The sequence below is a fragment of the Haemorhous mexicanus genome, chromosome 3 (assembly GCF_027477595.1).
Source record: "Haemorhous mexicanus isolate bHaeMex1 chromosome 3, bHaeMex1.pri, whole genome shotgun sequence".
NCBI lineage: Eukaryota > Metazoa > Chordata > Aves > Passeriformes > Fringillidae > Haemorhous > Haemorhous mexicanus.
The window spans coordinates 35,337,064-35,361,615 of NC_082343.1; the positions used below are offsets into that span (position 1 = coordinate 35,337,064).

A 24,552-nucleotide genomic window follows, 5' to 3' on the forward strand; every position below is an offset into this window, starting at 1 on the left:
ATCAGTCTTAATGGCATCAGGAGTAGGGGTTCTTTCGTACAAAGTTTCAGTTCAGGTATGATGTCACTGGAGGATCTGCCTTGGAATTCTGTGGAGAACCTAGTCAATTTAAATATTTATTTATTCTGTTTGTTTGTTTGTTTGTTTTCTTTCCCTCCTTTATGGGAATTCTTCCTTGTTTGATTTTTTTTTAAAGACTATTTGTGCAGTTTCTGACCAAAGCCCCACTGGCTGATCTGCCCTCAGCTTGCTGTGGCACTGGTGCTCCTCACATACTGGAAAGATGCAGGCTGGGCAGGATGTTAGGCACATGAGAGAAAGAATTCTTATCTGGAGAAAACTGGTAGAAAACACCTCTTTTGTTCCTGTGCCACCTGGAAGGGTTGCTCAGAAAGCATCCCTGCAGGACATATTGTTCTGGAGTGTAGGTTCAGCTCTTCCTCTCTTATGCCAGAAACAGAGAGATGAACAGAGTTGTGTCTTAGAACAAGTTGAAGCACGGCGCTGTGTCCCAGCAGCAGTACACAAAAATGATGGGAAGGAAAATGAGCTTTTTTACAATGAAACCAAGGTTCATTTAGGAGTCCCATTTTTTCACTAGGGTGATTATTGTGAAGTTTTAGTTTACTTTCTGGTGGCACTTTTTAAGACTTGAATTATCTAAATTTTGTGAATCACAGAAGATTAATAGCTTCACAATTTATGCATTTCCTCTGTAGAGTGAAAAAGTGTAATTAAAAAGAAGATATACAGCTGAACTAAATTTTTGAATTGCAGCTTGAAAATACTTCACAGAATACAAAGCATAAAAGAAGCATGGGGTATTGTTGTGTGCTCTTCTGCAGACAATTGCAAACTGTACTTTGTGAAGTCAAACTTTATCTTGCTTGGTAATCTTGCTTTTGTACTGGGAGCAAGGTGTCTCACTCCACATGTCCACTTCTATTATGATGATCAGAACAGTCTAGATAAGTGGAGGCTGTTCTGTTATTTTTAGCAGAGAAAATGTGATTATGTGAAATCCCATTTGTTATCATGAGAGGTTTAGAAGACTGTTTCTGCATGATAACAGTTATGCTCTTACCAGAGGTCAGGTTGGGAGAAAGGAGATTGTGGAAATAAAGCCTGGTCTGAGCCACCACTGAAAACATACCAATAATACCAGAGGTTAAGCCTAGTTCTGGAGCACGCCACAATATATATGCCAGTCTTTCCTTGGGGGGTATTGAGCGTGCCTAGATACAGCTGAAGACAAAATTATAGTGTGAGAATAACCAACTGATACCAAACTCTTCCTGCTCAGCTTGCTCAAATAAATGACACTGAGTTGCTCTGAACAGACCCTCTAGATCAGAAATGTTTCTCTCTGGTGTAGTGCCAGCTTCTTCTACTGCTCTTCTGAGTGTCAAGTGGAAGATTCCCCCAAAAAGTGTTCAGACTGTTGCAGCTGGGCTGTCTCCTGTCTCTTCCTCTGTTGTTCTCAGGTACTGGGGATGCCAAGGTGAGGAGAATGATGGACTTTTGTTGTAGACCTGTTTTGTTCTCAAATCCTGCAGCCCATCCCTCGTGTTTAGTTCCTCAGCTCTCACTTCCATGTTTGTTGCCTCCAGATCCTTTATTTGACTTAACAGGCAGTCAGGACTTACTTTTTGGACATACTTTTTTTTCCAAAGTTTTCAGAAAAATAAGCACTCATCCTGTTTTCAAGCTGGTAAGGTTTGGTCCTGATGCTCTCAGTTTGATGTTCCCTGCTGCCGATGGGAAGATCTTTAATATCTTATGGATTCTTATCACCCTAACCCTGGTATATTGTGTCTGTATGTGTCTTTACAAGCAATGTAAAATCACCACCTCTCTTTTCCTGGAAATCAGAGATCCTGTGCACACTTCCTTCCCAGCTGGAATCTTGCTGAAGTCCAGACATATATTTTCCTCTGCCAGCTCTCAGCCACTCCAGCAAATGACTCCTGCATAGCTCAGCAATTGATTTATGCACCGTTAATGAGTCCCCTCTGAATCCACTCCCTTCTCTGCGTCTGCCCATGTGCACTTGAAATGCCCGAGCATCCTATCCTGAGTTAACTATTCTGATGGATCATTGTTCCCAGACATCCAGCAAAGACCCAGAGCACAGGGACTTGAGACACTCCTTTCTGATTTGGGTAGCCCCAGCTCTGTGCTTTTGGGCTGGAGCAAGATCTGCTCTAAGTAAAGAAGGACAGGACAACACTAACCAAGCAACAATTTTTTTGGTTCATGAAGCTGTCTGAAAAGTTGGCAAAAAGCCCAAAAGTAGGGCTGTCAAAGCATCAGCTACAGCTGTCTTAAATGTTCCAGACTGTCTGTGCTTAACACTGAGCTTGTTTTCACCTGACAATTAAGTGAGTTAGCCTGGTCTGAGTACAAGTGACTGAAACATGGAAAACTGCAGAAATAGAGGGTGGTAAACAGCAGAGGTTGTTGAAACTTGAATCGTTGTGTCCATGTTGTATTGTATATCAAAATAACAGCGCCATTCAGAATTCAGCCCTTCTCTTCAGTCATGAAGAAAGCCAGATCCACTTTCATTGTCATCCCAAGCTGAATTAGTTACATGGGCAAATTAAAGATCTGAGTAGTGTTTAACCAAATTAAAGATGTGGCAAAGGCAAATGTTAACTGTTTACTTTTCAAGGCTATTTCCTCAACTTTTCTCAGGTAAAATGTGAGTTCCCAGTTGTGTAGTCTCTGATTCCTCTTGTTCGATTTTCTGAAACAATTTCCTATAGACAGACCTATGCATGAGTCCCTGAAACTCACAAACCCCACCGGGTCTGATGCAAAACTAACTGGCACGGCATTTAGTTGCATTGCGCCATGATTGTGCTGGTACCAACAGCAGTTGTGTAGATCCTGGACAGCCCCCACACAGACCTTTACAGCGGTGCTTGTTGCTCAGGCTCTGATGAGTCCTTTTCCTTATTGTTGTATTATTGGTATGGATTTCAGCAGCTCTGAACCAAGTCCTGCTGAAGCCAGCAAATTTCCATTGGTTTCATTGGGGCAGTAGTGGTACACTTGACTGGTATAAACATATTCCATAACAACTCTGCTAGCTACTAATAGCTCCTACTTACTCCCCTTCCTTGTTATGTATTTGGGTGGTCTGAGAGTTACCAGCTCTGCAAGAAATGTATGCTTAAGTCCAGGCTTCCTGTTTGGGGGGTTTGTGGGCTTTTTTGCTTCTTATGGTGTTTGTTTTGGTTTTTTAATACCTTATCTCAACCTGAATAAAGGATTTTAGTAGAATTCGGGGAGATAAGCTGAGTGTGTGTGTGCACACATACGCAGAGAAAGCAAGCATTGGATGACATTTGGCTTTCCTAACCCTTGAAATCACTATAACCTGAGCAAGAAGACTTTTAAAGGAGAGCTCTTGCCTTGAATACAGCTGCCTAGATTCCTTCTGCTTTTCTTCCTGAAGAAAGAGCAACCTGTATTTGTCTGGTATTGCTGTGGTGACCCAGTCACAGGTTGCTGAGGGAGGTACTCTTGGCTTTTACCCAGGGACACCTGCTCTGAATCAGCGCTGCCCCACTAGCCAGCCCCTGCCATGTACACGCTGCACAGGCTGTCTCTGGGCACTACATCTAATCCACAGGCCCTTGGCTTTTCCTAGGAGGACTTTGTAAGTTGTCTTCAACTTGTGCTCCTGATTTCACCAACTCAGCCTGAACTTAGATCCTGCCCCCACAGGGGGAAACTCCATCTGAAAATATCTCAAATCAGAAGGAAACTACTACTTATCAGTCTGCCCAGCCTCCTGTCCCACGCAGATCTTATTTCACTCCCTTGGAGTTAGGGAAAATGTGGTCATTTCTAAGACAGCTCTGAAGTAAGCAGGCTTGTGTAGCAGACTGAAGAAAAGGCCAAGGGCTGGGGGGAGATGCTTCATCATGAAGAAATGCTTTACATTTGCAGTAGCAGCCACCCTTCACCATGGGATTGCCTTCATTTCGTGAGAGGTTGCTCTGCAGGGCCTGTTTGGCCCTGAGATTTCCATTCCTGGCACTCCTGACTATGTACCCAAGCCAAAAGAGCATGAATTGGTGCCCAGTGTCAGGAGTATATAGATGCCAGCAGGGAGGCATCCATAGGAGAGAAAAAGAGAAAGGAAAACCAGTCTGTGAGCTTAAAAATAGGGAAGGTGGAAGTAAAATGAAATGCCAGAGCGAAGGACATAGCAGAGGAGATTGTGCAGGCTGAGGAGAGATTAACACGTATTTGAAAAAAGCAAAAGACATGGGAGAATTCAGATCAATGCTGAGGCAAGCAGCAGGGAATGTTCTTAGCAAGGAGCATTAGGAAGTTGAACACAGATAGCAAGGTATGAAAGGCAGACAGACCTGAGAAGCTGTAAGGACAGCATGGAGGAAAAACCTTAAAATCCAGGAATGGGAAGAAGGTGCAAAGTATATGAGCAAATATCCAAAATAATAATACTTTCCAAATCGGAAATAATAGTTTTCTTTATCTTGATGTTAGAAAGCTGTATATAAACTAAGCAATGGTAGTGTAAGAATAATTTTATTTAATATTTTGGTAACATAATGATACATCTCAAAATTACCATAGAATTTAGCTTGCTAAATGACTGCATACATTCTAAATAAGTGCTACTAAATTTGAATAACTTCACAGAGTACATGTGGCTTTATGTGACCAAGAGCTATATAGTATGTAACCCCCTGACTGACATGAGCAGTGTGGATGGATTTTGCACTAGTAGCCAATGAACAGTTAAAGCTTTTGGAAGGATAAAAAACTGCAAAAGACATGTTTTATTAAAATACGAATTGATGATCCTTGCATTAGAATAGCTATTCAGCTGTAGGTTACATATTTTATTTCTTTTAATAATAATAGCACTTACAAAGGTACAAGAAAAATTGTCTTACTAGCATTTGATCTAATGTAGATCTCCATATGAAAATGCTGAGTATCTTATAAAACTTTTCACAGATATAGGCTAAGTTCTGGGATACCACAAACTTGTACATAATTCAGAAAAACACCTGAGGTTACTCCATGTGTATGTAGCAGAAAGCTTGTTTTAGCTCTAAAACAGATGATAGATGCCATATGAAGCCAGAGACTTTAAGCAGGTACATTATTATTGTGTGGGGTTATAGAGCAGTGCTTGCAGGCTTGATTTGGGTTTTATAAATCAGTAGCGAACTTATACTTAAGATGGGGATTATGTTGTTAGGCCAGCTCTTCCCAGTGCCGGTAGGAACTCTGTCCCTGCTGCCAGCGTGACTAGGACTGGCCATCTATCAGAAGTCACAGTGCAAATCTTACTTGCTTAGGTCTCAGCAGAGCTACTTCACTGTGTAGCCCTGTAACCTTGTTTTTCTGGCTCTCCTAATACCTTATCTGGTACTCGGTTGAGAACAGCAAGTCATGTGAGGTACTCTCATGTCTGATGGATTTCAGATGTAATTGAAGGTGATCTGCAGCTCCTAAGAAGCGCCCAGCACTTTTCAAATCAGGCATTTATGTAGGGCTGTTTGCTTTTTAGAGAAATATGCAGCTTTGTGAAACAAACATTAGCTGGAGGTTCAACACCATAAAGTTTCATGTGTGTTTTACTTTAAAATAAGAGGTATTTTTAAAAAAAAGTTTATGAACTTTGCCTCACAAATATTGTAAAAGTACTTTTTGTTCAGTTAATGGGTACTTTAATCAGGACATGTAATGTTAATTTTCCTTCTGAGACTTTGTTCCAAACAAATTGTACTAAAAGTACATAGTTGATTTTCAGATACATTATTTAACTCACCCTAACAGAATGACTAGTGAGTAGAGGTATAATTTGCTCTAAGCTTTACTTGAGGCTTGTGGCATTAACATTTTAGTATAAACCCCCCCAATCTCACTTCTACCTACCTTGGCCAATGTGGATTTTACTAGACTTACTTATGTGCTTAGGGACAACCATATTAACTCCTTTCTAAAGAAACAAAAAGTTCAGTACCTTTATAAATCTAATTCAAATAATTACTTTGTTCATAAACATGATAATGAAGAGATTAGCATATGATTTGTATCACCCTTGCCATCTAGTGACAGAAATTCTGATCTTTCAAAACTTAGTGGAAAGTTACTATATTAGGACATTCTGCTACTTTTCATATAAGACATGAATTTTAGTTTCAAACATGCTTACAAGCAAGACTTTTATTGTTTTAGGCATTTATGTAAACATTTTGGAATGCTGAAGGCAAGACTTTACATTGCCATTTTACCAAAAATCATGTGAACATATATTATTGAGGCATTAACATACATCCCAGCAGCCAGAACACCAGAGCTGCCATGAGCCTATGGCAGTTTCTAGCAAAGTAAACTCAGAAGTAAATTCACTGCAGTTGCAGTGCTCTGAGCAACTGCTTTTGTTTGTTTTTTTAATAAGACATTTCACTTCTGAATGTGGAGTCACTGAAGGCAAACTTAGAGTTAAGGCATAGCGCATGGAGACATGGAAAGGATTATAGAGACAGTTCCTGGAGAAGCTCCAAACAGTCAGTAGATAAAAAGCACTTTACATTGACAACTTCTGTGAACAAGCTAGAAAAGAAAAGGCTTACTTTCAAATTGCATATGTTTTATCATTTAATATATTGTTCCCCTGGCTCTCCTTCTAGAATTAAAAAGATGACTTGAATTATACCTTGTGCAACTTTTCTTCCTGCTTTTATAACCTGTAGTATTGGCTATGTACCAAAAATATCACCAGAACAAGATATGAGTTATATAAGTCTAAAAAGAGAGAGGGGGATTATCTGTAGATGCAAGGTTTATTGCTTAGGCATTTGCTGACAGCTGACTTTCACTGGCTGCTTTCTCTGCTTGCAGTCTTTGGACAGCCTGATCAAGCAAATCCATCGTATCTCGGAGCGTAACATTCAAGGTGAATGGCTTAGGTTTAATGGTCAGCCCATAGGTAAAGTCCATTTTAGGGTCCTCGTTTGGATTAGCAGTAAAATTGCACTGATGCACCAGTATGGAGGTAAAGAGAAAGAGCTGCACCTTGGATAACTCCTCTCCAATACACCGACGCTTCCCCAATGAGAAAATCATCACGCTGCTCGTAAGATCTTTATTGATGAACCCATTCTCATCCAGGAATCTTGTTGGATCAAAATCCTCTGGGTTGGACCATTTTGCTGGGTCATGATTCACTGACCACTGATTGACAAAGATGACGGTGTCCTTGGGAATGAGGTAGCCCATGATGAAGGTGTTGGTTGTGGTGGCGTGTGGGATAGTCACAGGCACAAAGCTGCTGAAACGCATGGATTCGTACAGGAAAGCCATGATGTAGGGCAGGTGAGGCTGATCTTCAACACATGGCAGACGGTCTCTTCCAACAATCCTATCCACTTCTTCTTGCATTTTAGCCTGCACTTTCGGGTACCTGTCATTTAAAGCAAGATGTGTGTGCGTACATAATACTTTCAAAGATTTTTTTCTTGCTGCAGTAATGCTTGCTGCAAACATTTTTTACAGAATCTCACTGCTATCCTAAATAATGCAGTTTGAGCAGAGTTTAAATGTATTGCAGGAATGTGTAGTTGAAAACTTAGAGAAAAAAACAAACTTCCCATTCACTGGTGTAATTTTAGATTTGCTCAGTTTTTACTTTAATATCCCATGTAACTGATTCTCCACACAAAAAATATAACAATAACCCAAAGTGTGCTGAAACTGAATATTCTCATCCAACTTTGAAAATTAATTTTAAAACTAGAATTACTTCTCTAAGTATTGCATTTTCCATGGAAACAAGATTTGGATTTTCCAACTCTGTATGTGACTTTTAAAAGTTAGCATGGAGTTTGTTATCCCTAGACATATTTCATATCTTTGAAAGCCTGCAGGTTTCTAAGTTAGAAAAAAAAATCTCAATTATTAAATTGTCAGAATGGCTTTATGAGGTTCCCACTTTTAGTTTGAGAAGACATTTTCTAATTAATATCAAATTATGTTTTCTCACTAATTTATTTAAAGCTGACTGTCTTGAAGTCTGGACAGTTTGGAAGGCTACACAGTAACCAAACAAGATCAAAATGTTAATACACCTTTTGCTGGTCTAAAAGCACACATTCTGCCCAGGACCCTTCATTTGCTTTAAGTATTCAAGTTTGGCTTCTGCATCCTTGCTTTTTCCTCCTGCAGCAGATTCACGTGTCAAATACTGGGCAAACACGAGAAATGGGGAGAAACCCAAAAATTATGTGAACACTGGGGTATCACACCCTTTGCTGGAGTGTTACATATTTGCCTTTTTTCTCAAGAAGCGACTGAGTAGATAGTGTTTGCATATGCCTACAAATTAAGCAGGCGGTGAAAGGAAAAGCCAGGATAGGCAAGAGAGTCGGCACCTTCTCTTAAACCACCTCCCCTCTCTGTTTCCCCGGCGGACAGGCCGATGCCAGGGCAGCGCTCCCGCCGGCTGCCCAAGGGGTCTGCCTTGCCCAGTCACGCAATGGCAAGGAAGGCACACACAACGGCAGCTCAGCATAATAGCGGGTTTGTAAAGCGGTGCACGAACTCTTTGCCGTGCTTAAGCGGTTGTTATCCTGTTCCTATGATCTCCTTGATCTTGACCTGCTAAAATCTGTTACTTTCAGGTTTTAGTCGGCTGCCTTTCTGCCAGCCTCTCCTTATACACCATAACCCGACCGCCTGAGTAGGGTGGGATTTATTTTCTTTTATACTTCCTTATCTCTTTCTGGCAAGTTTCCCAGAGCTTCCGTGTTAGTTAATCGGAGGCCGCTGAGGCACCCGGCGCTGCTCAGGCTGGCGCTGTCGGTCTCGCAGATCCGCGACCCGACGGCGGGTCCCTGCCGGGGCCGCGCCCCCGGCTATGCCCGGACCCGGAGCTCCGTGCGCTGGGGCGGCCCGGCTGCTCCCGCCGCGGGAGCTCTCCCAGCAGCGCCTTTGCCCATGCAGAGCAGTTTAAACGGGACTCCCCCCCGGGGCTGGCGGGCGCTCGCACCCCGGGCGGGCTCGCATGTTCTCCCCCACCCCAGGCCGGTGGGGCGCTCCGATGTGCTGCCGCCTCCGCCGGCACATACCTGATGAGGAAGATGAGGAGCCACTGCAGGGCGGTGGAGAGAGTGTCCTGGCTGGCGCCGAAGATGTCGGTGACGGTGGCGGGCACGTGCTCGAGCTGCAGCCACGGCTGCTCCCGCTGCAGGCGGATGAAGGCGTCCATCATGTCGCGGGGGGCGGCCCCGGGGCGCAGGCTGCGCTGGTGCTGCAGGAACTTGCCGCGGACGAAGCCGTAGAAGTCGCGGTTGAGGTCGCGGAAGGCGCGGTAGGCGGCGCGGACGGGGCTGGGGAAGCGCTGGAGCCAGGGCAGCGCATCCACCAGGCTCCCGGCGCCCACCGCCCGCCCGAACTGCTCGTTGCGCCCCACGATGCGCAGGAACTCGCCGTCGCCGTGGCTGTAGCGGCTGCCGAAGCACAGGGCGCTCATCACGTTGGCCACGGCCACCACCAGGACGCGCGATGGGTCGAGGAAGGCGCCGCCGGCGCTGCCGCGCACCAGCAGCGCCACCAGCGCCCGCGCCTCGCCCACCAGGTGGCGCTCGAGCAGGCGGCGGGTGGCGGGGCTGCCCGTGGAGAAAGCGCGCACCGTGGCGTGCGCCGCCCGCCGGTGCAGCTTCCAGAGCTCCGAGTATCCGCCGAAGGCCAGGCTGAGCCCTCCCGACACCAGCTGGAAGGACGGGAAGGGCGGGCGGCCCGCGAAGGCGGCCCCCTGGCGGACCAGGGCCTGACGGATGGCGCGCTCCCCGTTCAGCACCACCACGGGCCAGCGCCCCAGGCGCAGCTGGAACACGGCGCCGTAGGTGCTGGCCAGCCGGGCGAAGGAGAGATGCGGGGCGCTGCCCAGCTGCGCCGCGTTGCCGATCAGGGGCCAGGGGAAAGGGCCCGGCGGCGCCCGGCGCTGGCCCTGCCGCCGGCGCTGCTGATGCTGCAAGAGGAGCTTGCCCAGGTGGATGGCTGCGAGCAGGCAGAGGAGGAGCAGGAGAGAGCTTTGCAAGGGGGGGATGCCGCGCAGCGCTTCCCCGAGCCTCTCGAAGGCCATGCTGCAAGGGAAAAAGAAAAGTCAGCGGGCAGCGTCCCCGCGGGGTGGGGGGACCTTTAGGTCCCGCGAGCAAGAGGAAGCCTGGACGGGGCCCACTGGTGTGGCGAAGGGGAACCCCGGCAGCCGTCCCAGCGCTCGGAGTCCGCGCAAGTCCTTGCTATGCGCTCTTCGTGTGCCTAAAGTCCCCTTGAATCCTGTGCGAAAAACAAGGGATAATCGATAATCAAGTGGCAAGCTCCTAATAAGAGATCGAAGTCGTATTTGGAGGGGGGGCCGCTGCTCTCTCTCCGGCGATAGGGAAAGTTCTCAGCGAGAGATCCAACAGGTCACGGCTGAGAGAGGCACAGAGGAGAGAGAGCAGGAGGATGCTCTCGCCTGTCGAGCCTCCGCAGATGCAGGCAATTGCCGTGCGTCGGAGACAGGTTAATTCCGGCGCTGCACATCCCTTCCTCCGGCGAAAAAGCCCCTGCGAGAAACGGGTTACCCGCCCCACTGTCGGAATTTCCCGCTGCTCCGGAGAAATCTCCGCACGCGGCAGCGGAGCCCTCTCCGTCCCGAGCCCTTCCCTCCTCCCCGCACCTTCGGGTCCGTCGCGGCATCTCAGGCTGGCGGTCTGCCGCCCCGGGGATGGGCTGCGGAGGATGCCTGAGGACTCTGCGTGGCAGTGGTGATTGGTCCCACTTCCCATCCCCGTGCCCGGGGACCACCCGCTCCAGCCTTTCAGAAACAGCGAGAGTATGAAGGGGTGAAATAAGCGGCGGGTTTCTGTAGGAGAACTGACCTGTTGCACGCTGCTTCCATCCGAGACCTTGAGGAGGATGGAGAGGAGCTGTGCAGCCGGCGGCAGCTCTAATGGACAGCCGCGGCTCCGAGAAGAGCGGCGACGGCGTTCAGATCCAAGCGTTTGGGAAACTCATTAAGAGCCCCGGTACCTGTCACCCGGAGCTTGGCAGGTCATGTGCAGGCAAATGCCAATTGCGCCCGATCCCGGCGCAGTTATCACCTTCCCAGCTCTTTAACCCTTCGGAGCTCGCCCCAAGGCAGCCACCTGCCCCGAGCAGCTCCGCGGACCGGGAGCGAGCGGGCTGCTGCGCCCCCTCCCTCTTTCTCTCCCTCCTACCCGCCTGCTGGGCTGCGGGGACGGGACGCACGGGGCCAGCCCAGCCCACCGCAGGGAGCGAAGGCGAGCGGCTCAGAGGGCGCGGAGAGGACGGCCCGCTGCTCTCAGGCTCAGCCGGAACCGGAGCCGCCACCTCTGGGTGCCTGGCATTGCCATTCCCGGCTTTAAAGCCGCCGGCCTCTGCGGTGCGCGGCGCGGTGCGGGAGGGACGCTGACGGCCCTCTGGCAAATCGCCGTTGCCTGGCCCGTCCTCTGGCTTGAGGGGTCGCAGTTATTTGCCAGCTGCCCTTGGGCCCTCGCCAAGCAGAGCGGCTGAGCCGCAGACGCTTCTATGGCCGGGACCAAAAGTTTTAGCGGAGGAGGTGCCGGGAGGGGAGAGGGGTGGCGGGCGGGCTCGCAGCTCTCGCTGTGGGGAGGCGAAGTCTCTCCTGCATCTTAGGGGCTGAGGAAGCCGAAGAGCTTCCCCTCCTCCGCCTGTCGCCTCCCCGTTGCGTGCGGAGTTAGCATTGCGTGAGCCGGGGCTGGAAAGCCTCCAGCCATCTCCTTCCCGGGCCCCTACCCCTCCTCGCAATACCTGACACCAGCTCCGGGGAGAATGAGGCAGGGAAGCCCCGGGCAGCTCGCACCCCGGCCGGCTCCGGTGCCCTCCGGTCTTGCCTCCGCCCTGCGCTCGCTCCTCTCCCGCTTAGGGCGCCTTTTACTCTTAAATCTGGCGCCTCCGCCCGCACTGGGAGAGCTGGCGAGAGGCGTGTGGGTACGGCGCTCCAAGCCCCCCCGGGCTTTCCGGCGCCCCGGGGGAACCGGGATGGCAAAACCCCCAGATACGGAGGAAATCATTCCCCAAGAAAACAGAACGACTTTGCTTTGTTCTTGACATTTTTGCAGTAACAAGAAAAATATCAAAATACAACATTTATTTCAGATTCTTTACAGTCACGTCATGAGAAGAAAATACGATGTTTTGGTAGCATTTAGGGATTAGACAAAATTAGATGCTGGGAGTCAGCCCAGCTCAGGGTGTGAGCCCTGTCCTGGCCAGGCTGCGACTGCTTCTGTCTTTGGTAAAAAGTGTAATCCTGCCTGTTGTCACTGTCCCAGGCTCTTCCAGGTGGTGATGCTCCTTCTTACTCAGACTAGCATCAGCCTCGGATCATCTGTTGGCTTGGAGCTTCTTCCTGTCATTGCCAAGTAACAGAGGTGTCAAAACCACTTTTTCTGAGCAGAGCTGGGAAAAGTGAGCTTCTCTTTCCCAGGTCCACTTCTAGGGTGAACTTGAAGGTGTCGGAACTCAGGACATCCCTCTGGGAGTCCGGAGTTTCCTGGGACCCTTGCCAGGGGGCTCGGAGACCCTGGCACACAGCCCAGAACACCAGTGGGTTCGATTATGAACCACGGAATAACTTGTCACCTTTATAGAAAGAGATAAAAGCCACAATAGTGTAAATAGTGTAAGAATAAATAATTACAGAGTCTAAATGTAGGTTTTAAGATTTTTGGTATAGGGGTTTCTGGTGACAAGATGGAGGGATTTGGGCGTGTCTAGCCTTTCTTCTTCTTCTCTACCTCCATCTTGTCTGGTGATGTTGGCACTTTTAGATTGGTCTAAAGTAGAAACTCACTGTCTAATATAGATGATAGGTATTGGAAAATAACTGTAAATATTGTACACGTAGTTTGTAGTATATAAAGATAACACCGCCCTGGAGGAGGGGGGAGTGCCTCTGGCTGTCCTGCCAAACGGATCTCGGCTGGACAGGGAGAAAGAACTTTATAGATAAGATGCAATAAACAATCTTGAGACCGAAAAAATGAAGAGCCCTGACTTTTTCTTCAAGCACCGGGCTGGGAAAAGGAACTTTCGAACTTTAGTCGGGGTCACTCTGACCGGCTAGAAACACAGCCCCCGGCAACTGGCGTTCCCTGGGTGGGCTCGAAGAGAGATTACGGCAACTGACGTTCCCTGTGCGGGCTCGAAGAAAGATGCGGCAACTGGCGTTCCCTGGCTTGGCTGCAAGAAAGACCCGGCATCTGGCATTCCCAGGTGGGCTGCAAGAGCTGGGCGGCAAGAGAACAACCCGGATGGGCGGAAAGAGAGACGGCTGCAAGAGATGGGCTGCAAAAGAGAGACCACGACACGTTGGGCAGCAAGAAAGCACCCAGGTGGGCAGTTGGCAGGCAGCCACGCCACCAGACATCAGCCGCTGAAACACAGCCCGTGAAGAGAACAAAAAAGGACAAGGAAAAGAAGCAGGCACTCCCAAAAAGAAAAAAAAAGAAAAAAAAAGGAAAAAGAAAAAAAAAAAAAAAAAAAAAGAAAAAGAAAAAAAAAATCCACACAGAAGACCCAAGATTCAACTTCTGCTAAACAGACTCGCATCCAGATCTGACGGGGGGGCCAGTGACCAGGGCGACCTCCGGACGGACCTTGCAAATGATTCAGCTTTTGGTAAGAAGGTTGAGATTTGAGAACATGGAGGGGACATGCTCTCAGGAACAGTTAAGGATTTTGTCAGCCTTACAAGGTCTGGCAGCCACACACCTTGTGAAAATCTCTGAAAAAAGGTAAAACGGCCTTGAAGCTTTTATCCCCAGCAAGGATCATGTTAGAGGCAATTATGGCAAGATCCCGGAGTAGAGCTAAAAGGTCATTAATTGTGAATCCCACAGGGGCGGGGGGAGGAGAGCAAAGCTCAAAGCAGAGATTGTCTCTGGTCCCAACCAGCCCTGGGGAAGTAGCTCCCGATGAGAGGGAGCGGGAAATAGCTCCCGATGAGAGGGAGCGGGGAAGTAGCTCCCGATGAGAGGGAGCGGGAAATAGCTCCCGATGAGAGGGAGCGGGAAATAGCTCCCGATGAGAGGGGGCGGGAAATAGCTCCCGATGAGAGGGAGCGGGTAATAGCTCCCGATGAGAGGGAGTGGGAAGCAGCTTTACCGCCTCCAATTCCTCTACCCCGAAAGCCCAGCTCGCGGCGAGCGTGGCTGCGCGGCGGCGGCGGCGAGCGGCGGGGGGAGCGCGGAGGCAGTGGGGGACGCGAGTTTCGGCGCGGGGGCTGTGAGCATGACACCGACGGCGGCGGCCTCAGCTGGCGCGGTGCCAGGGACGCGCGCGCAGGGCGAGACCCGCGGGACGTCCGGGAAGGGCTCTCAAATCATAGCGTCCACGTCAGACGCGGGCAGTAAACTTGGAGCAGCTGCAGGGCTCCAGGCGGTGCCCGTAGGCAGACGCAGGAGACGCGTGGTGATGATGCAGGACCCGGAAGTCGGGGCGCGAAGGGTTTTTCCCCAGTTCGCGGACGCGGGACGGGCACCGGCCGAGCAGGGACCGCGCGCCGGCTGCGGGTGTTGGCACGGGGCCAGAATGGGATCTGAGCTGTACTGGTGTCGATCAGAGAGAGAAGGACATTTCCGAGACCGCGCCTGCGCCGAGACGAGCGCAGGGGAGGCGCGGTCGGGGCGGGGTTGTCCACACTCCCGTGACGGCACAGGCAGAGACGGGGCGTGATCAGGGTACAGAGGCTGCCCCAGGTACCACCCCTCTCCGATCCCAGGGCAATGGGCACCCAGCTAACCGCAGCAGCCAGCACACAGTTTCAGCCTCCATCAAAATCTCAAGTTGGAGATTTTTCGCGGGTGCAGCACATGTTGAGTGAGGCACACCGAGCTCTTCAACAGGCTAGTCCCACAGAAGTGACAGAAACAGCATATATCAGATGATCAAGTCTCAGATGCAAAAGATGGGCGTGGAAAGAAAAAAAAAAAAAAAAAAAAAAAAAAAAAAAAAAAAAAAGAAAGTTGTCCAAAATCAGAGAAAAGTGAGAAAGCACCAGGCTTTTGCCCAAGATACAGAAAAAAGAAGGGAAAATCAATGCAAATCAATGTTATTCCAAATATGATGTAGATGGAAATCTATTTTGAAAAATGCCTCTCAGGGAGAGAGACTGCACCATATAAAGATAGAAGTATTAGTAAGGATTCAATTACTCAAAGTGTCTCTGAAGACAGAGCATTTGAGAAACATCAATCAGATCCTATCTGTGGGGTCATCAGCTGATTCTCCAATGGTTCAGAGTTTTAGGGATTGTTGTCAGTGAGTTTGTAACCTTTGTTATTTTTAGATTTTATAGGTAATACTGATAAATAAGGATTGCTGTTAATGTTATATGAATACTTTAAAAAGGTTGTCTTAACTCCTTCAAATACTTCCTGTTGATAAGTTGATTATATAATGAGAATTCTCAGAATTTGTGATAAGAATTATTATCAGAGTATTGTAGTGTTTATAGCCAGCCAGTGTTCCACTATCTCTTTTGTGAGAAGCCACGTCTCTTCAGAATCTTGTCTTTATTTCCTAACTACTCACAGGTTTTTGGATTTCTTTTAAATCCAAATTGCCGCTTTTGTGGTTTTCTTCATTTATTGTTTCTTCAGTTATTACAGAGGTACTTCAGCCAAGAATTCAAGAAGTCTACTGTGTTTGAAGAATTTCTATCCCAACAGAAGTTTCAGAAGGATCCAATTATTTAATGGTTTGATAGATCTTTAATCCTAAGGTTTCCTATTCATAATTGCTGTTTTTAAGAGTCTCATTTTAAGAATGTGCTAAGTGATATCCATCAATTAGAGTTCGGGCTCTGGCCAAGTCCTAGCTCTACTTGAATGGAGTGATTGACAATCAGCCCAGATGTTTTCTGCATCAAAAAGTATTCAAGTCCTTTTGGCTTGGCAATTTGACCGTCTATGATAGCTGAGCCTGTTTTCAGAAGGAGTTTGGAGAAACATGAATCCGGACATGGATTCTCCACTTCTCTGTTGTTGTAAGGTTCATCAGCTGTCGCAGACTCTGGGATGACAGTTCAGTGTTGTAGTGTTTGACAATTGTATGATTTCAGATGTGTTATTAGTTATGTGTATTATCTAATTGATTTCTAATTGCTGTCATTTTACATTTCCCTATGCAATTGCATAGAGACTGAAACAGAGTTGATCAATGTTTTATTTTCATATCAGGACCCATTCTTCACCTCCGAGATTTTGAGAAAATCCTCCAGTCTCTTCGGGGGCGTGGATTTGTTTGTGTTTTAGCAGGTACAAAAGTCCAGGTGAATCTCAGTGAAGAATGTGAAACTCCATCCAGTGCAAGACAATGCTGACAAGAAGCGTGGGCAAGAAAACGCTGACCATTCCATAAGCAGAAAAGAAGATGTAGAGATGTGGACTGCACAGAGATTTCAACCCTTGTGTTTTGCCCACAGAAGACTGTGGACTTTGGGTCTCTTCATGGGTGTGGGAATCAGTGGTGTTGTAGAACTGTTGTTAGATGATTGCTTGTTATATTTTAGTAGGGTTTTTAGTTCTCTTGTTCATTGCGCCACGCATTCTTTTGTGTATATGGCGGGTTGTCAGCCAAGCTGCCAAAGAGGTCTTCTTGGTGCAAACAGAAGGGGGAGATGTCGGAACTCAGGACATCCCTCTGGGAGTCCGGAGTTTCCTGGGACCCTTGCCAGGGGGCTCGGAGACCCTGGCACACAGCCCAGAACACCAGTGGGTTCGATTATGAACCACGGAATAACTTGTCACCTTTATAGAAAGAGATAAAAGCCACAATAGTGTAAATAGTGTAAGAATAAATAATTACAGAGTCTAAATGTAGGTTTTAAGATTTTTGGTATAGGGGTTTCTGGTGACAAGATGGAGGGATTTGGGCGTGTCTAGCCTTTCTTCTTCTTCTCTACCTCCATCTTGTCTGGTGATGTTGGCACTTTTAGATTGGTCTAAAGTAGAAACTCACTGTCTAATATAGATGATAGGTATTGGAAAATAACTGTAAATATTGTACACGTAGTTTGTAGTATATAAAGATAACACCGCCCTGGAGGAGGGGGGAGTGCCTCTGGCTGTCCTGCCAAACGGATCTCGGCTGGACAGGGAGAAAGAACTTTATAGATAAGATGCAATAAACAATCTTGAGACCGAAAAAATGAAGAGCCCTGACTTTTTCTTCAAGCACCGGGCTGGGAAAAGGAACTTTCGAACTTTAGTCGGGGTCACTCTGACCGGCTAGAAACACAGCCCCCGGCATGAAGGATCCTGAACACATACCCCAGCCTCAAAAAACAAAAAAAGCGAAGATAGCTCCATCCCTATGAGACTAAGCTTAGGGGATTCTGATATCTCCATCACTATCAGAAGATTGAACCCAAATTTCACATGCTATAACCACTCAGCTATGGAAAAGTTGTACCTGCTCCCTCCTTCATCTGTCTCATGTCGAAGAAGAGACATGGACATCTTCTGGCAAAGTTCCAGAAACAGATGTGGGTGGAACTGATCTTTTGGCTCTGAACAGGAGATCTGTTCCTGGCACTGGATCTAGTTGGTAAGGACTAGCTTGGATCAGTTACCTGAGCTTTATATTAAAATGCTGGGCATTTTTTATTGCTGGCCGGTAAATTTGCCCTTTTCTTGGTGACTGTGGTAAAAAGTTGCCTGAACTCCAGGCATTCCAGCTCTCATTAGTAAGTCCCTAAACCCTTTCTTTGGTTCAGCAACCAAATTAGTTGTATTGCAATTGGATTGCTGCTGGCTGCTTGCAGGAAGTACAGAGAAAAGAATACATTTCCACTATCATGACTTGCAAACTCAAAATTTAAGGCAGGAGCCTAGGAGTCATAAATCCTGGTACTTTTTTTTTTTTTTTATGCTCTAAGGAAGCATTAATTATTTCTCATTTCACTTCTCTTTGGTCTTCAGGAGTTCTGTCCCCATTAGGAAAGAAAGAAAACCTATTTTAGATATTTTCTCCTGTGGTGATAGTACCACCTGGTCCCCCTGTACTATTTACAGCTTTGGCTCCCTATTGCATTTATTACAGCCTGAGTATTCTTTTGACTACATACACTGAACATTCACCCAATTTTTTAGGCTCTGATTCTGTGTGACTTTGATTAGTCCTTGGTCTCTGTAATATTCTACAAATTGCCCTCCTGCCAACCTCTATATTTATTCTTCTCACCTCTTTTGTTTATAGAAGCATAGGAGTTCAGAATTGCTCTTAGAGAATGTATGTTCTTTTTTCCCAGTTCTAAGGACTTCATTGAAATGCAGATCCCACTGAAACCAGTCCCAGATTTCTGAGTTGGTTAGTTTTGTTAGGCACGGAAGACTGAATCACTGAAAATATATGCCATGTAAAATGAGTTATTTCTGAGGTCTAGAAAATCCTACTTGATATAATATATGGGAAAGGAAAGAAGTTGAAGGGCTTGAAGTGAGTTGGTTTGGGATTAAGGGAGAGGAATTCAGGCCTAATCTCTAAAAAATCTTGATTGATTTGATAGGAATGCTAGATGCAGATTTTATGGGGGGGTATCAGTACCTCTGTGACTCTGAATAAAGTTGCTTAAGTGTGTGGATGAGCATCCTTGTTGTGGAGGTAAAAATTTGATAAAGGAGGAGGAATTGCACAACCTAGAGAGTCTTCATGTGCCCTTTGAGAGAGAATTTTTATGTCTGCCACAGTTCTCCCTCTTCCAATAAAACTTCTTAACCCCTAAGAGATTTTTACAAGTGTTAAGAATTGCTTACCTAAATCAGGTGTTGAAGACTCAATTCTTAGTTTTCCTTCTAACTGTGGCAGCCCTTGTCTTTGCTTTTGAATACTGGTAAGCTGCTCATAAATCCTCATGAGCGTCAGCTGGAATTTCTCATGGACTTGATCTTGCTCTGTTTTCTTTTCTTACCTCTTCCTTTTGCATCTTTTCATGGAAAGCCCTCCCACACTAGATTTCTCTCTTTCCCATACCTGAGACTATGGGTCTTTTCCTCCTCTCTCTAAATTTTACAAAATCCCAAGGTGGATTAGTTGAGCAATGTTTTATCCTGGGATTTCTTCAGCATAGAGCTTGTACAAATTGTTTACCATTTGGAGAGTGATCCAAGCCATTTTTTGTTAAACAATCATTGGCAATGTTGTTTCTGATTGTCTGACTCGAGTGTTGCAAAATAAGTATGTGCAATATAAGATGAATAAACAAGTAGCATAACTGTAAAACACAAATCACTTGGAAATGTAACCAAATGCAATATCCTATTGTTTCAGGCTGCTTAAAATTGTACAGATGTACTTAAATATCTCTAGTGTTCAACTCTAGTCTCAATACTGCTGTAAGTTAGGAAAATCAACACTACAACAGCCAGACTACAATCAGAATAAGAACCTGTACACCTCTGTGTTTGCAGCAGCTCACTCAGACTACATCGTCATTTATGTGATGATCCCACGTGATGGAGGGTTACCATTATGATTCAAGTAGTTTCAGATCTGGAGCAGAAGATCCATGCTCAGTCCAGCCACAGCCTCATGGCTGCTGCTCCATGGTCACCATCTGTGGTTATCTACACTGCACCGAGTGCTCAGTGTTCAAGCCAGCCTGAGACAGCAACACCACAAGTGTGGATGGTAGTGAGATCATTTCTGATGCAGGCTCTTGGTTTGGCTCAGTTTGTCAGATTTCCGGTCATGCCAAGTATGAGATGTAAGCAAAATAGAAGGAGCCACATCCTCAGTGCTACCCAGAGTGCCAGCCATACATAGGAGCCAGCTGCAGCTGCATAACTCAGGATTATTTATTTAGGCCACTCACTGTGGCCTAAAATAAAGCATTTGTGGTATGCTTTTTAAAGCATACATATATTTGTGGTTGCATATCTCATTCTTAACCTTCATTAACTTGTAGCTTTCTTTGGACTTTCACTCTTCCCAGCATCCCCACTGACTTCCCAGCTCGCATTTTCAATTCTGCCTTGCTATTGAAGACTCTAAATTTGGCTTCTAATTCTGAGCCAAATTCCCACAGCTGCTGTGGGAAGGCAAGGAACCTCCCAGTATTTGCTGGGGCTCAGTTCAGTGGTAGACTGACTTGTAGCCTCTCCATCTGTTTGCATTTTTCATGTTACTTAGTAATTAAAGGCATACATTGTGGTCTGCTTCCACACAGGCAATATACAGGTATGATTGCAGAAATGAGGACATGGTGTTATACTTAATTCAAGCATAAAACTTGATTCTGAGACTTCTAATTTTGCCTGATTCCTACAGTATTTCTTTCCAAAGTTTACTGCCTTTTCTTGACAGTATTAGATGAAACCATACAGCTTAGTCTTTCTTGAGAGGCAAATGCAGAGATGATACCTTTGTGGATATCTTTTGAGAAGCCTTTTTAAACTGCCTTCTGCTACAAGGTAAAAGAGCAAAATCTAATTTACACACTGTTGGGCCCTCATCCATGGTATTTTCTGTGTGTCTTTTTACTGACACTACACAAATTCTTTTAAAGTGCTCTGAAAGAAGTAGTCTGAAGTGGATGGATTAAACGACATTTAGGAAAGATTAGACACTGCTCAAGGTGTGCATTATTGCATCTGTCCTCAAATGTGATGTGTAGGCAAACTGCTGTGCCTGCTCATGCTCCTGCTTCAGCAGCAGGGGTGTTCCCAGGGGCATCTGGCAGCTCTGCATCCTCACACTGGTTTTGAGGTTTGCAGAACCAAGAGCTGTGTTGCCAATGTCCATCTTTTCATTGAAGTATCTAAATCTTATATCCTTTATGATGTGCTAGGTGGCTTCAAAGCTTTAACATTATGACATTGCTTAGGACAAGCATTTATACAAGCAGTTATGTTAACAAGCAGTGATATATTTCTCCTTTGTCTTCCAGACTTTGGTGGGTGTTGTATTAGTAGTATTTATACAAATTTTGTAGTGCAATTGCTTTATTAATTCAAATGTTTCAGTATTTTTCATTTTAGAAAGTGCCAGTGCACATGTATGCTCAGAGTATTGGCAGATGCTTGTTAAAAACAGTCCTGGGCTGCAGCTAAAAGCAAAGTCTAATTCCCTCACAGGCAGAAGCATATTCTGTAGGAGTGAAGGTTTCCAAGATTTGCCTGTGAAGTTCTACAAAGTTTTTATTATGGATGTGCAAAACAGTTTTTCAGAGTTTGGACGTTTGTCCAAATTTGAATGAATTATCAAGATATGAGTACAAGGCACAAATCTGGGAGGAAAGACATTACCCAGACAAATGTCACATCCCTGCATTAGAGCATTAGACAAAATTTTTCAAAGAAAATGCCACTTCATGTTTTAATATGAACACTTACTTTCCTCGTTCTCATTAATACATTCAACTGGTTTTGGACAGAACTTTTCTAAAGATTACGCTGTAAAATATGTATTTTGGGGGGATAGAAATTTTCAGACCAGATTATTAAAGTACGGTAAAATTATAGGTAAAGGAAAACCCAGAATTTTCAGCTAAGGGAACTCTGTGCAAGTAGACACTTGCAGGGGGTTGACCCTTCAGCACAGAGGGGTAAGACAGTGAAGCACTTGCAGATGAATGAAGAAACTTGCAGTTCCTTGATGAGAATATGGATTTTCCCATATTGTCCCCCAAGTGTCCTAGCCATTGATTATCCCAGCCTATAAATGTTCACCTCACCACTTCCCAACCAATAATTTCCTATGACACAAATATCATCATTTCCCATTATACAAATATTGTTAATTTGGGTTCTTCAGTTTGTGTTTGGTGTGTGCCATTTTTGGTGCTTGACAGCAGAACAAGTGGTCAAAATAATAAAATAGACAACACAATTTGAATCTGGTCCCCTCTAGAGCAATCCAAGTTAAATTTCAGCATTCTTCTTTGGGCTTCTATCGTAACTTTTGGAAAGCCTGCTCTGCTTACCTGCACGTTCACATTAATAAGTTGAAAATTCTTGTTCTATTAGGCATGGCTTTCATAGCACCTGGAGCAACTTCTTGTCTAGAAGATTGAAATTTTATAATGGGAAGATTTCAGCATTTAAAAACATTGTTATCCTTAGTACTGCTGCTTTCAGGTTTTCAGGTGCTCTGAGGGAGGAGGTGGCACTGGGCACAAATTGATTGTTGAGATGGCAGCTGAACCAAAGAGGAACGCAATAATTTCTTCATTGTGAGGACTTTCCCTAGCTTTTAATCATGAAGAGACAGGCCTTTAGCTGGGATTTCCCAAAGGAGGTTCATGTTACGGACCTAATAAATTTCACATCCGTCAAGGAGTTGCTTGTAAATGTCACCTCTTAGATAGCCCTGCTCACATGAGTCAGGAAACATGCTCCCCCAACCCCCTCCCCCCCTTCCACTACTGTAGATCGATAAAGTGTTGAATAGTATTTGTGAAAAAGCCACAGAGCTATCACCAGAAACAGTGGTTATGCTACACTGGCTTCATTGAAGTATCCTGTCAGGTGAAAATGCACGGATCTGAGCCAGGACCTTCTGCAATTTGGCTGATTAAATTCAGCTGAGGAAATGTTCACACATCCCTCTGTAGCAAGGCATTCTTGGCTTCCTTTGCTCTGTTGTGAAAGGGTTTGGTGTATTTGCCTCCAGCAGTAACTGCATTTCAGTGGTAAATGAAATGACTCAAATACTTGGGACTGGGATGTATGCAGGTAATACCCTAGCCTATAGAATTATTTATGCTCTTCCCCAGGGTAAGGGAAATGGGAGTTGTTTGTTTACACATTTTTTAATTTGAACAAAGATTTGGAGAATGTATATTCAAACTAATGGAATAAGGGAAACTCCCTTTGTGGTATCTGTGGTCAGTAATGGAAAATTGAGTTTAGGAGAATTTTAAAGTATTCTATATGAGGGCTACAATCTTGATCAAGATGTTGACTTCTTTGGTAAGACAAGTAAAAAAAATAATAATATTAATAAAAGAGGTTTCCTCTGTCTCTCAGTGAATTTTTCAGGGAGAAAAAGTGGGCTTGACACTTACATGCTTCTAGCATTTGGAAGCAAATCCAAGGAAGTGTCTGTTTCTGAGCCATTCAGGTCTTCTAACCTTCAGCAATGGTAGATCAAAGACCATAAGGGAAACAGACCGCAGATGCCAGTCAGGGCAGGTTTCATCTTGTTACAGTACTTTGGAAAGAGGCATTTGCTAATGTCTGTTAATCTCATGGCACACTAAAGGAGAAAGATGGGAAAAAAAAGCCATAAATTCTTCCCTTTCCCAAGCAACCCACACCCAGGCTCAGGGTGGCTGCACAATGACTTGATGGCTTCCTCTAGAAGGGAGAACAGTATGGGAGCTTGTGCTTGCCCTGGGGTGGCTGGGCAGATGTGGGGTCACCCTGCAGGAAGAGTCTGGCTCTGTCATGGAATAAGGGTTGAAGCAGCTGCAGAAGCAGCAATGCACTGGAGATGGTGACAGTAGCAGTAGCTGAGACCATGAGGAGAAAATTCTTCCAATGAGGAGAGCCTGAAGTCCATCCTGGCTGTTGTTGTCTCCCACAGGAACACTCACTCTGCAGCCAAGGAGGAAGCTTGAAATGCTGTGCAGCACCATGGGGAAGAAGTAGCAGCAGCGGAGGTAACAGCGTCTTTACCAGCTGCAGGGAGAAGACAGGATTAGGCACAGCTTAGGGTGCTGCAGGGGATGGCTTTGGCCAAGAGCCAGATTTGCCCCTATCTCTCTTTTGAGGTGTAAATGGCATGCAAGGAGGCTTCTCTCAGTGGCTTCCCTGTGAAGATAAATAACCTGATCCCCCGGTTATTATCCCCCTGCTCTCCTCCCCTTCCCCCTGACTGACTTTGATTATTGTAACTTTACATGCGCTTTTAATTTGCGTGCAGGCAAGTACAAAGGCACAACCGGATATACCTGTTATTTGCCAATGACCTGAAAGAGCATAGTTTATGTTAAGCCTTGGGTTATGGTAAGGTTTGCACGCGATTCCTCAGTATACATGCTGCAGGCAACTGATGGATGGAGGTGATGGAGGGTGGAGGAAAGTTTTAAAGTGACAGAACTTGATTTGGTTCCTAATTAATACACCATTTGTGTAAAGGCCTCTATTGCAATTTTGTGTGGAGACCAAGTCTTGCCCTTTCTTCAGGCAAGGAATGTATGATCACATTATCCAGGCTGTAGTTTGTTCACGGCTGCACCTGCAACTGATCATAAACGCTTAATGAAAATAAGGCAAAAAAAGCCGGTAGAATATTTACACCTGCCTGTTCGTACATACTCTTGCATGGTAGGCAGAAGATTGGAAATGGAGCAGGAAGCTACAAATGAGATAATTCATGTCAGCGGAGTCAGGTCAGAGTTTGCGGGGATGCACACCTCGACTGAGGTGTGGGGGCCAGGGTAGAGAGGGGATCCACATTTTGTTGGATGGGACTCAGCCCCCACACAGTTTGGAGAAGTTTCATTTGACCTAAACTCCCTCA

The 24,552-nt window shown here is 46.0% G+C and overlaps 1 protein-coding gene across 1 annotated transcript; it reads right to left on the reverse strand.

Annotated features, from left to right (window-relative positions):
• Window positions 1-4,550: 4,550 nt before the first annotated feature.
• On the reverse strand, window positions 4,551-11,056 carry LOC132324819 (cytochrome P450 1B1). The gene is made up of 3 exons (XM_059841342.1): window positions 10,920-11,056; window positions 9,123-10,139; window positions 4,551-7,459 (listed from the first exon to the last, which is right to left on the reverse strand). The coding sequence occupies exons 1-3, from the start codon at window positions 10,937-10,939 to the stop codon at window positions 6,847-6,849; spliced, it is 1,650 nt and encodes a 549-aa protein (XP_059697325.1). The 5' UTR covers window positions 10,940-11,056; the 3' UTR covers window positions 4,551-6,846.
• Between the last annotated feature and the right edge of the window lie 13,496 nt (window positions 11,057-24,552).